At 53.9% G+C, this 11,668-nt stretch overlaps 2 protein-coding genes across 4 annotated transcripts; one reads left to right on the plus strand and one right to left on the minus strand.

Annotated features, from left to right (window-relative positions):
* Window positions 1-494: 494 nt before the first annotated feature.
* Window positions 495-5,664, minus strand: LRRC46 (leucine rich repeat containing 46). Of its 2 annotated transcripts, none has more exons than XM_045488585.1 (8): window positions 5,302-5,664; window positions 5,105-5,210; window positions 3,644-3,752; window positions 2,433-2,479; window positions 2,046-2,155; window positions 1,783-1,852; window positions 1,304-1,431; window positions 495-985 (listed from the first exon to the last, which is right to left on the minus strand). In XM_045488585.1, the coding sequence occupies exons 1-8, from the start codon at window positions 5,309-5,311 to the stop codon at window positions 618-620; spliced, it is 948 nt and encodes a 315-aa protein (XP_045344541.1). In that variant the 5' UTR covers window positions 5,312-5,664; the 3' UTR covers window positions 495-617. The 2 variants fall into 2 exon arrangements, with proteins under 2 accessions (XP_045344541.1, XP_045344540.1); XM_045488584.1 differs by having other exon boundaries at window positions 1,283-1,431.
* A 71-nt stretch (window positions 5,665-5,735) lies between these two features.
* On the plus strand, window positions 5,736-11,552 carry MRPL10 (mitochondrial ribosomal protein L10). Of its 2 annotated transcripts, XM_045488587.1 has the most exons (6): window positions 5,783-5,862; window positions 7,771-7,927; window positions 8,010-8,179; window positions 9,254-9,418; window positions 9,633-9,777; window positions 10,576-11,552. In XM_045488587.1, exons 3-6 carry the CDS (start codon window positions 8,075-8,077, stop codon window positions 10,830-10,832), a joined length of 672 nt encoding a protein of 223 aa, XP_045344543.1. In that variant the 5' UTR covers window positions 5,783-5,862; window positions 7,771-7,927; window positions 8,010-8,074; the 3' UTR covers window positions 10,833-11,552. The 2 variants fall into 2 exon arrangements, with proteins under 2 accessions (XP_045344542.1, XP_045344543.1); XM_045488586.1 differs by lacking the exon at window positions 7,771-7,927 and having other exon boundaries at window positions 5,736-5,862.
* The last annotated feature ends 116 nt before the right edge of the window (window positions 11,553-11,668 follow it).

The raw sequence follows: 11,668 nt of genomic DNA on the forward strand, positions 1-11,668 counted from the left end.
GATCCCAGGTCTGGCAGGGGCAGGAGCGCCAAATGAGGGCAAAGGACAGCCCTGAGCTGGCTACAGGGCTTCTGGTGGGCTTGCCAGGCAGCACAATCTTCTCACTTGGGTGATGGAGAAGGTTGTGGAAGGGGCCTGTGAGGAGAGGTGCCCCCCCCAGGTGTGTGAGCGCGTGTGTGCAAGAGATCACGCCTGGCACAAAATGGGGCTACTATTTGGGGAGAATTAGAACCGCAGGGTTTTGGGTCCTTGGCTTGAGCCTTGGAAGGGCAGTCCCTGGGAGTGGCAGTGAGATGGCATCTACCACAAGGTGATGCCCACTCAGGACCCAGGAAGCTGGGGGGGAGGGGTTGAGGTGTGCCAGCCCTTTGGGTGGTTCCCGAAAGGTCAGACGTGTGTTCTTTAGAATCAGGTTCTGTGTTTCTGTGACTGTTTCCCACTACCCTGACGGCTTGCTTCCCCTGAGATGTCCCCCAAGTGACGTGAAAGATGCATTCAGGGCCTGGAGACATTTTATTGGGGTGGGCTCCTGCCACAGGAGAGGGGTCTGAGAAGGAGACCCTGTTTCTTCCCCGTTCCTTGTTCCTGTGGCTTTGCTGATAGGGAGGGGCCGCACTTCATTTCCTGACTCTTTTGGTCACCATTTTGGTTGTGCTGGGGGCCCCAGCCAGTGAGGCCTTGGGGGCTGTGGCTGCTCGGGCCCCCTTCTTTGCCTGGACACTGCTTTGCTGGCTGGAAACCAGAGGGCAGGGTTTCTTGGTGGCAGAGGTGGCTTGTGGCAGGGAGGCGGGCTTGGGAGGTGTCTCCTTCCTCGGCGTGGGAGTGACAGAAGGACTGCCGTCCCTAGCCAGGGCCCCCCCGGGCAGCTGGGGGAGGTCGGTGAGGGCAGGCTTTGTCCCCATCCTCAGAAGGTGCTCGGTCAGGGCTGCCTGCTGCCTGAGTTCCTTGTGTCTGCTCATCTCCTGCTTCAGCTCCTCGAGGAAGCCTGCGAGGGGCCAAGATGGGAGGCGGCAGATGGCTTGGCAGGACGGCCCCTGGGCTGAGGCGGGAGTTCTCTGGCTGACACCCTTCCCAAACTAACCCTCTGTTGGCCCTAATGGGGAGGGTGAGTCGCCTGCACGCCAGGCCGATACCTGGCCCCGGCTGTACCATCCTGTGACCCAGATGCTGGTCTGGGCCTGGGGCCTCCTCCCTCGCCCCCGCTGCCATCTTAGCTTCCCCAGTGCCCCACAGGGCAGAGGTGAGTTCTAGGGAGGGCGCAAGCCTTGGAAAGCCCGGCCACCTCGCTCTGTGCAGAACGGACCACTCAGCTCCGGGAACTCCTCGTTCTCGTCGCTTGAGTCTTTATCCTCCTCGTCCGAGACCCAGCGCTCTAACACAGGCTGCTTGTCCAGGTCCAGGAGCAGCGGCAGGGCTTCTGTCACTCGCTCCCTGCAGGGCAGAAAGGGCAGAGGCTACCCAGGAGGGCAGCCCCGGGTGGGGGGCCTGGGAGGGCGTGCAGGCACAAGCCATAGGAACTGCACCCAGAGGGGTGGTGTTCACAAGCTGGGAGACGGGCCTGCGCTCAGCCCCAAAGAGCTAAGGGCTGGCTCCATGTGGACCTCTGGGGGGGGGGGGCAGGGTGGAAGAGAAAAAGCGGCCCACTTGAGCTGGGGTGAGAGACGAGAAGGTGCCATGGATGGTGACCCCAAGTTTGCAGGCCGAGAGGGAGTCCGTGTGGAGTTAAGAATACGAGGAGCTCAGCCATCACCCCGTTTCTTCCCACCGTCAATGCATCCTCACCTGTACCCATCCCGGTTGGTGCAGCTGTTTCCACTCAGGTTGAGGATGAGAAGGCTCTGCGGGAATTCATCTGCACACACCAAAGAGAGGGCAGTGAAGGTCCCATACCCACCTTCTGGCCCAAAGCCACTGCCTCTTTTCCACCTCCCAGGACCCCCAGAGGCTTTGCCGCCAATACAAGCATAGGGAGGTGGTGGCAGAGGGGAGGGAGGGAGGGTCCTGCCCAAGTCTTAGCCCGTGAGCTGGGGCAAGGACATTCCTACCCAGCTTCAGTGTTTCTATCAGGTTCTCTGAAAGGTCCAGAAACTGGAGATGTGGGAGGTCATGGAGGTTTTCCACCTGCCTGATTTGGTTTCCTGCCAGAGACAGGAAGCTGCAGGGGAAGGGAGGGGTGCAGAGACAGAGCTGAGTCACAGAACCACCAAAGGAAGGGAGGAAGGCAGCAGGCGCTCGGGGCCCCTGGCTGAGCAGCCACACAATGGATGGGGACACATGGTCTTCTGGGGTGAGAGAAGCAGAGTGAGGCTTGCGGGGTCCTGAGCTGACCAGACGTTGGGCTTGGAGATGTCTGAGCCAGTCAGTTCTCTGGGGTGTCCCCGTGTTTCCCTCCCGACCCCCTCCCCACGGGCCTGAGCCCTGACCCCACGTACCGCAAGGAGGGGATGCAGGCCAGGTTCTCAATTCGCTGGATCTTATTCTGCAGAAAGCAAATGAGGTGGGGAAACTAAGCAGACCATGTCTGCTCTTGCAGCTGGAGGGCTGGCACCCTGGGAATAATCACCCCACTCCCGGAACTGGAGTTGTCACTACCTCGAAATGATTTGCTTTCTCTGGGTGGATGGTTAGGGGTGTAAACTTAGGGGCTAGATAAACTTTACATTAAAGTATACCCTGCTCACCCCACAACCAAAGAGCGACCTGGAAATCAAGAAGGAAACCAAGGGGCCACGGGGAAATAGGAAAAGCCTTGGTGGTGGCTTATGTACACGGAGGGAACAATGAACATATATTACTTTGATTTCGAAGGTTTCTGTGAAGAAAGGTTAAGGGCACTGGATATATTCACCCTGGAGGAGTTGAATATGTTTATCCAATCAACCAACCACCCACTACCACCAGACAGCCTTCAGGGTTCTAAAGGATGCAGAGGAATCTTCTGGTTCCCTCTTTCATTTCCTCAAAACAGGAAATGCGCGCGAGCTATAGAACACGGGAGATTTAGGGTAGACACCAAAAAGAACTTCTAAACCAAGAGAAGTGTCTGACATACACAAGAAAAACAAACAGTGATTCAAGAGCATGCTCAGGATATCTTTTGGGAGGATTGGTCTTTCAAGAGAATTCCTGATTCATCTGGGAACATTTTCTTTTCCTTCTCTCTCTTTTTTTTTTTTTTTAACGTTTATTTATTTTTGAGACAGAGAGAGACAGAGCATGAACGGGGGAGGGGCAGAGAGAGAGGGAGACACAGAATTGGAAGCAGGCTCCAGGCTCTGAGCCGTCAGCACAGAGCCCGATGCGGGGCTTGAACCCACGGACCGCGAGATCGTGACCTAAGCTGAAGTCAGACGCTTAACCGACTGAGCCACCCCGGTGCCCCAACATTTTCTTTTTTAAAAAAGATTTTATTTTTAAGCAATCTCTACCCTCAACGTGGGGCTCGAACTTACAACCCTGAGATCAAGAGTCACATGCTCCACTGACTGAGCCAGCCAGGTGCCCCTCTGGAACAGTCTCAATGAAGGTATGCCTACCTGAACACCAGGGAATGGGCAAGATGGCCTGACTGGTTGCTTTCACATTAAACAGACTTGGTCCAGAGAGGGCAAGGGGGGAGGGAGAGCAGGAGGCAAGAAGGTACCGCTTGCAGATAGAGGCTGTGAAGATTCTGGAGGCCCTCGAGGTTGCTGATAGCAGTAATCCCCTCTCGGTCCAGGCGGACAGTCTGCAGTTCAGCAAGAGTGTGAAACCTGGGGGAACAGTCAGCAGGTGGTGTAACAGATCCCACTTCTGTGGTCCCTTGGCAGGGAAGATGGGAGGGGGTAGGAAAGGGTTTTCGAGCTAAGTGGCTTGGCTGAGATGTCAGGACTTCTTGACTCATGAGGCAGTGTCCAGATCATGAAACCAGGTCAACCTGGAGACCTGGATCTCAATCAGTAGCACCAGGAAGAATCAGAGGGTGAGAGGAATAGGACCCTTGGATTGGGAAATGGTTGAACAGCTTATGGTTCCCAGAGAGACTCAGAGGCCAGGGAAGGCTTCCCTGGGCCAGCTCAGATGGTGGAAGCGGGCACTGGCACAGGGATGAGACAATCTCTGCAGGAATATCCTTCCTCGCTTCCCTTTCGAGTGGTCCATGGAAGGAAAATCACTTGATTCATCCACTCATTCATTAATTCCACAACATTTACTGAGTGCCCACTGGAGACAAATGAGAGTCCCTGCCCATCACTATTAGGGAAGCAGGCCAAACATCTAGGACAAGTGGGTGACAGACACATGAAGGGACTAAGGGGGTACATGGACTGTGGACTGAGTCCTCAATAGGGGAGCAGGGAATGCTTCCTGGAGGAGGTGACATACAAGTAGGAGTTAGCCAGGAAAGTGAGAGGGGGATGAGGAGAAGGCATTTCAAGCAGAAGGAACAGTATGTGAGAATCCAGGCCTTTTCCAACATTAGTTGCCCACGAATCCCTTGGGGGTCTTGTTAAAATGCAGATTCTGATTCAGTAGGTCTGAGGTGGGCCTGAGAGTCTTCATTACTAACAAGCTCTCAGGTGCTCAGCACCATCTGAAAGGGTGCTAAGGTGTGAGAACAGAGGGTCTTGGAGGAATTGTGGAGAATGGTGAAAAAGGCAGCAACGGTCAACTAGGGTCATGCTAGATTTTATCCTGGAAGTACTAGGGAGCCAAGGAAGGTTCTACCAGGGAGTGCCTGATCAGATTTGTCATTTAAAAGGATCACTTTGAAAAAAAAAAAAAAAAAAAAGGATCACTTTGGTAACCATATGGGGAGCCTGGACTGGGGGCAGGGAAACTGATGAAGAGTTTATTGAGAGGCGATGGCTTACTTAAGAGCCTTATTCAAGGCAGTTGAGCGGGCATGGTAAAAAAAAAAAAGAAAAAAGAAAAAAAAAAGAAAAAAAAAGGAAATAGAATACTGTTTCAGGAGGCAAAGTCGATTGGACATTACCACTGACTGGATGCGTGGAGTAAATAAAGAGAGGGACAAAGATGAGCTGAAGAAACAGTACAGCTCAGGGGACTGGTCATTCTGTGTGTTTCAATTGTCCAGCACCCCTCTCCTCCCGCCGGCACTCACATCTTCTCTGACAGATCCTCATCCTCAGGGAAGGCCAAGTTCCGCTTAGTGATAAGGGTTTCAGTGATGCACACGCCTCCTTCCTCTGGACTCTGGGCAAAATTACCTGTGAAAAGACGAGAACGATTCCCTTATTCTTGGAAGCCTGACCCTACTGTCATCCAACTGTTCTACCCACCTCTCCATCCCCTACTCACCTCCGGTCATGATCTAAAGGCTACTGGCCTGGCGCGGGATTAGCACGAAAGGAAGCAGAGCAACTTAGTCCCCGGGATGGCGGAACCCAGGATGGTATGAGAAGAGAGAATTTCAGAGACAGGAGGGACAAGGGAAAGTGTTGATTCAGAGCAAATTAATGAGGCGGGGTAGAAGACAAAAGTAAATCGAGGAGACGGGTCTGGAGTTTGAGGGGCGCAGAGGGGCTTCGCTAGTCCCCAATGGGGGACTGTGGGCAGAGAGTGGAGGGTGAGGATCCTGAGAAAAGAGCTGTGCGGAAGAGGCTAACCGTCGTTGCTAGGAGACTGGACGCCAGTTGGGGCGTCAGGGAGCGCGGACTAGGCGTTCCTGGGCTTAGCGCGCATGCGGATTACTGCTCCAGCCGGGAGGGGGGGGGGGGCGGATCCAGCGGCTGCTTCCGGCCCCAGGGCTTCCCACAATCCTTAGCTCCTTCTGTCTCGCCCGGCTCCTGGCTGTTCTTCCGGTGGAGATGGCTGCGGCCCTGGCTGGGAAGTTGCGAGGGGGTCTCCTGCCCCAGGCGGGTAAGGAGCGGCCCAGGTCCTCACGGCGCGTTCCGGCCGGTGCTCTTAGTTCTCCTCTCCCCTCTTCCACCACTGATCCCCTTCCGTAATCTCTCCAGACAGCTCTCGATGACCCCAGACACCAGCCAGATCGCTGGCCTCCTTCCTCCAGCTAATTCCCTGTGACTCCAGATACTAGTGATAACAGCAGCGCAGCAACAACGTCAGCGACAACTGCTGTATTTCTTCCCTATGCCCGAGTACTCTTTCTTTTCTGGGTTTCTATAGTCTACCACCTGGCTCTTGCTCGCCTCCAGTTTCCTTTGCTGGAACCACTGCCCGTCCCGACCTTGGCGCTATGCCACCTTTTTACGGTCTCAGCTTAAATGTCATTTTCTCAGGCCTGCCCTGGCCACCTTCTGCAAAGCAGAAATCTGTATTTTGCACCCTGTTTATTGACCCCCTTTACCCATCATGTAATTTTGCATTTGTTTATTATGTGTCTGTCTCCTGTGTTAGACTTCAAACCCCCTAAGGGCAGAACCATGCTCATTCACCATCGCCAGCAGGTGGCGTGGTGTGGGCGTTAGTAGGCATGAAATAGATGTTTGTTTAATGAATGGTTTTGAGCACATGATACAGGCCAGGCACAGTGATAAAGGATTTACATGTATTATCTCATTTAAATCTTAAAGCTTGTCATGAAGAAGTCATTACCATGGCCTCTTTACAGGTGAAGAAGTTCAAGTTTAGACCAGTCGAGTGACTGGTCAAGGTCACAGCTAGTAAGTGGCAGAAGAGAGATTAAAATCTGGTTCCATCTGATCCAGAGCCCTGTGTTCTTAGGTTTTGTGGCTGCTGGCAATAAAACCTCTCACCCCAGCAAACCTGCATGCTCCCTGTTAGAACCACCTTCTAGCTGAATTTTCCCTGAGATTCCATCTCAGTCTTGGGAAGGGCTGCAGGTGGGAGGCTCTAGCCTGGGTCCTTTTGTCCAAGATGAAGGGGTCACTTGGGCTTAGGGCTTTCAAGTGGCTCCCTTGTCTTCCGAGGGCTACTCTTCACCGATGGCTGCAAACAAGAAGAGAGGCAAGGGAGGCCTGTTTGGGGGAGCTGTGAGCGATGTATAACTTCTTTTCCCTCCTGCTTCAAATCATGGGAGAAGGCTTCAGAGCAGTGCTGAGAGCAGTGGTTTTGCGACATCAGCATGCATCTGTAACCCCTGCAGGTCTTATTAGGACACTATTTGCTGGGCTCCCTTCCAGAGCTCCTGCTTCAGTAGGTCTAGGACAGGCCCTGAGAACTTGTATTTCTAACACGTTCCCAGATGATACTGATGTTGCTGGCTGGGTGGGAAGAGTGCACCTTGAGAACCACTGGCTTAGGCCAGGGGTAGGCATGTTGTGGCAGGACTGGTCACCATGTTTTAGAAATAAACTTTTTTTGGAATACAGCCACATCTGCTTGTTTCGTATTGGCTATGATTGCTTTCGTGATACAGTGGCATGGTTGAATAGTGGCGACAGACCATAAGGTTCTCGAACTTAAAATATTTACTCTTTGGCCATTTTAGAAAAAAAAAAAAATTGCTCAACCCTCGCCCCCCCCCCCCCTTTTTTTTTATTTAAAAAAAAAAATTTTTTTTTTTTAATGTTTATTTATTTTGGGGACAGAGAGAGACAGAGCATGAATGGGGGAGGGGCAGAGAGAGAGACACACACACACAGAATGCGAAGCAGGCTCCAGGCTCTGAGCCATCAGCCCAGAGCCCGACGCAGGGCTCGAACTCACAGACCGCGAGATCGTGACCTGAGCTGAAGTCGGACGCTTAACCGACTGAGCCACCCAAGTGCCCCCCCCCCCTTTTTTTAATGTAGTCAAAATACCTTTCCTTTGTTCTCATCTTTTCCCCCATCTCTGTGCATGAAGAAGAGCTGGCGAAATGGGAGCCTCCAAGGATCAAGCAGCTGACCTAAGGTCTCCCGTTAAAGAGAAGTTTGGGGAGTTTAGGATTCCTAGCAGACAATTCCTTGTTCCCCTCTTGTGTTGAGTCTAGCTCTGTGAGCTGTGGTTGGCTTGCCCAGAGGTGAGCTTTTTCTCCATCTGAAGCCCACCGACTAAGGACTCCCAGAGGGCACCCATCACAGCGTTGCCGTTTCCCCTCCCAGGCCGGCTGCCCACCCGCCAGACTGTCCGCTGTGGCTCCAAGGCTGTTACCCGCCATCGTCGCGTGATGCACTTTGAGCGGCAGAAGCTGATGGCTCTCACTGAGTATATCCCCCCCAAGCCTGCTGTCAACCCACGATGCCTACCATGTCCTCCCAGCCCCCCGCAGGAGGTAAGGAGGAGACTGTCCTTGGTGCTGTGATGCTGGCCATAATGAAGTAGGGCTCCAGGACACAGCCCTCCACGTCATTACTTCCCCTCTTTGACCCTGTGGTCCACATGCTTTAACATGAAACGTGCACTTGGTTCTGCTTGGCGTTTGGGGCTCCGTGGATCGGACAGGCCTCCTGGATTTCCTGCATTCTTTACTTGCCTCCAAAAATGTGTGTATGAAAAGCTGTCCAAGCAGGTGGGGGTAGGGGAAAGGATAGCTCCTGTCTTTTTTTTTTTTTTTTTTTTAAGTTGATTTATTTATTTTGAAAGAGAGCGTGCATGCTCACGCAAGTGGGAGAGGGACAGAGAGAGGCAGAGAGAATCCCAAGCAGGTGGAGTGCTGTCAGCACAGAGCCCGATGTGGGGCTCGAACTCACGAACCATGAGAACATGACCTGAGCCGAAATCAGGAGTCGGACACTGAACCAACTGAGCCACCCGGGCGCCCCATGTCTCCTGTCTTGAAAGGGCTTGAAGTTTCCATGTTTTCCTAGAGAAATGATAAGAGAGTTTTTGTCCTTAAAAAAAGAACAGAAGGGCCAGTGGAGAATTTGTAACTCCACGCTCATTGTCAGGTCCACAAGCTGTCAACTTTGAGAAACACGGTCTTCAGAAAATGAAGTCTTGTCCTGTGCAAATGCCTCAGTTCTGAATTAATGCTGCCAAAGAGCGATCTTGTCTTTATAATTGGTAAAATCGCGCAACACGAGTACAGTGTCAGAGGGATAAAGTAATTTTGACCACATTATTGTCAAATGTGGACTGGGTCAGATGGGTGGCCAGTTCAAGGGGATGAGTGTTGTCAGGTTTGAAAACACTGCTGTAAAGACCGTCGTTAGCTGATGAAAATGAAAGGGTGGGGTGGGAGACGGAACTCGACTTGGGAGGCGGGGCCCCAACCCTCCCGCTTGTACACAGATCTTTTCCAAGTTTGGGCGTCACTGAGAGCTCCAGCACCCGTCCCTGAGGGAATAAGGGGTACAAGGAGAGAAGGGCAGCTTATGTCCCCTTGGTCATCCCTTCCTGACTTCAGGACACAGGCCTTATCCGGCTCCTCCGTCGGGAGATAGATGCAGTTTTCCGAGACAACCGAATGATAGCTGTCTGTCAGAATGTGGCTCTGAGTGCCGAGGACAAGCTTCTTGTGCGGCACCAGCTGCGGAAACACAAGATCTTGATGAAGATCTTCCCCAACCAGGTAGGCAGCAGCCCTCTGGTGTGGGTGCCCGGATTCCCCTGCCCCCTGCCAATCAGACCCCGCCGTCCCTCCCCACTCCACAAGCCACCTTCCTCCAGTCTGGCACCTAAACTGCAGTTAGGGGCCGAGGAGACCGTCGGCTTGCACACTCGGCACGACCTGGCCTGTGATCAGGCCACTGGTCCCCAGTGAGCCCTCTTTCCTGCCGTTCCAGGTTCTGAAGCCCTTCCTAGCAGATTCCAAATACCAGAACCTGCTGCCCCTCTTTGTGGGGCACAACTTGCTGCTGGTCAGCGAGGAGCCCAAAGTCAAGGAGATGGTGCGCATCTTGAAGGGTGTCCCTTTCCTGCCCCTGCTAGGTGAGCACGCACCCCTGCGGGTTGAGGATGGGGGCGAAGGGGAGTGGGGTCTACAGCAGCCTGGTGCCATCTGCTGAGTACATGTGGGTAAGACTGCGGACATCCTTGGCAGGGACATCCTCTCACGGATGGGACCTGAGTCAGTAGCGCCATTTGTTGAGGGCCGCCTGTGTCAGTCCAGAAGCTGTGCTGGCTCACTACCCTGCGTCATATCTGCACTGGGTGGAAAAAGAAGGGAGGCAGAGAGAGGGCCCTGCAGGGAGAGAGTTCAGACACCTTGAGACTAGCAGTGGAGTAGGGGTGCTGAAGTCCATACAGACGGAGAAACTCAAATAGCCCAGGTCAAGGGCACTGAGGGACAGTGAGCAATGTTTCCCAGAGCCCCCCCTCCCCCGCCCCCCCGCCGCCCCCCCCCCCCAAAGGTAAGAATCCTCAGAGGTGATTCTTCTACAGAGAAGACTGGTTTCATAGGTCTCTGTGGACCCCCTGCCCCCATACACACATGCTCCTTGTTCTTTTAAGAAAGGTTCGGCAACAATGACTTAGTGGGGGTTGGGCCAGGTGGATGTCTTACGTAAGGGTTTTCTAGGCAAGAGTTAGGAAAGAAGAGAGGGGCTCGGTCCCAAACAGAGTGGCAGTGGGGTGGGGCTGGAGTGAGAACCAGATCAGGGTGGGGGGGGGGGAGGGTGGGAGGTGAGGCAGGGTGGCAGAGCGCGCACTGGAACATCAGGTCGGAGCATTGTTTTCAGAGGAGGGGAGGCGTTTGTGGGGAGCCCAGCTAACCCTGTGTTCTTCCAGGTGGCTGCGTTGACAACACCATCCTCAGCAGGCAGGGCTTCATCAACTACTCCAAGCTTCCCAGCCTGGCCCTGGTGCAGGGGGAGCTGGTAGGAGGACTCACCTTCCTCATGGCCCAGACCCACTTCCTGCTTCAGCACCAGCCCCTGCAGCTGACTGCCCTGTTGGATCAGTACATCAGACAGCAGCGTGAAAGGGACGCCGTCGTGCCAGCCAGCGGGCAGCCTGACCCTCCTGACCCTGTTCCGGACTCATAGCCAGCCTGTTGTACCCAGCCTGCCCACAAACACACTGTTCCCTTGCCGGCCGTGCCATCACCCATCAGAGATGTGGAAGAACTTGGGGTGGGGAGTGGCATGTGTTCCCCGACTTCACTGACCATGACCCCCTCAGATACAGGGCCACTCAGAGATGGGGAGGCGCTCCATTACTCCATTTCCCGGTGGAGGCTCTTATCAGTGTCTTTGTCCCTAGTTTTCCCAACCGGAGACCTCATAGAAGCAGTCTTTCAGCTCTCCACGTCCAAGGCAGAGAAGCTGAGCAGATGAGGGCGTTGCTCTCTGCTTCCGTGTCCACTGTCCCTTGCTGCCCGTGTCTCCCATCCTATCCCCTCGTGGGTCCAACGCGCTGGAATAGCTCACTTGGGTAACCGTGCTGAGAATGGCATCTCTGGAGAGCCTGTTGTGCCAGGCTCCGGGCCCACCACTTTACATGCTATTCCCCTTGTCACAGAGAAGAAAACTACAAGGTGGCGCAGTTCGACAGCCAGCCCCAGGTTGTGCAGCTGATAAGAGGCAGAACAGGACTTGAATCGGGTTCTGTCTGCTCTGAAGACCTTGCCCTGGACCTCTGCCCTAGACCTTCCTCATTAGGGTCCCGGTTGTGCCTAAATGTCAATTCTCCACCCTCGGGGTGTGCCATGTTACGGAAGAGGTTGGGAGCACTGCTTTGTGATAAAATGAAATGCATTTTACTTACTCTGTTTTTGCTGTTTGCAAGCTTATTCTCCCTGTCGACGAATTCTCAGGGCCACCCTTGACTCTCACTTCCTCTCCTAGAAAATCCTTCCTCTTTCCATGTCCAGGTCTCTTCC

This window comes from Leopardus geoffroyi, chromosome E1 (genome assembly GCF_018350155.1).
Source record: "Leopardus geoffroyi isolate Oge1 chromosome E1, O.geoffroyi_Oge1_pat1.0, whole genome shotgun sequence".
In the NCBI taxonomy this organism is placed as follows: domain Eukaryota; kingdom Metazoa; phylum Chordata; class Mammalia; order Carnivora; family Felidae; genus Leopardus; species Leopardus geoffroyi.

Excerpts from the sequence above, each read along its gene's own strand:
- LRRC46 (XM_045488584.1), bottom strand. Across the intron at positions 2,480-3,643 it reads ACAGCCTCTATCTGCAAGCG|AATAAGATCCAGCGAATTGA; the intron begins GTACCTTCTTGC and ends TGCTTTCTGCAG. Across the intron at positions 986-1,282 it reads TCCGTTCTGCACAGAGCGAG|GCTTCCTCGAGGAGCTGAAG; the intron begins GTGGCCGGGCTT and ends GGCCCCTCGCAG.
- MRPL10 (XM_045488586.1), top strand. The coding sequence starts at position 5,811 with ATGGCTGCGGCCCTGGCTGGGAAGTTGCGAGGGGGTCTCCTGCCCCAG. Across the intron at positions 5,863-8,009 it reads GGGTCTCCTGCCCCAGGCGG|GCCGGCTGCCCACCCGCCAG; the intron begins GTAAGGAGCGGC and ends TTCCCCTCCCAG. Across the intron at positions 9,778-10,575 it reads CCCTTTCCTGCCCCTGCTAG|GTGGCTGCGTTGACAACACC; the intron begins GTGAGCACGCAC and ends GTGTTCTTCCAG.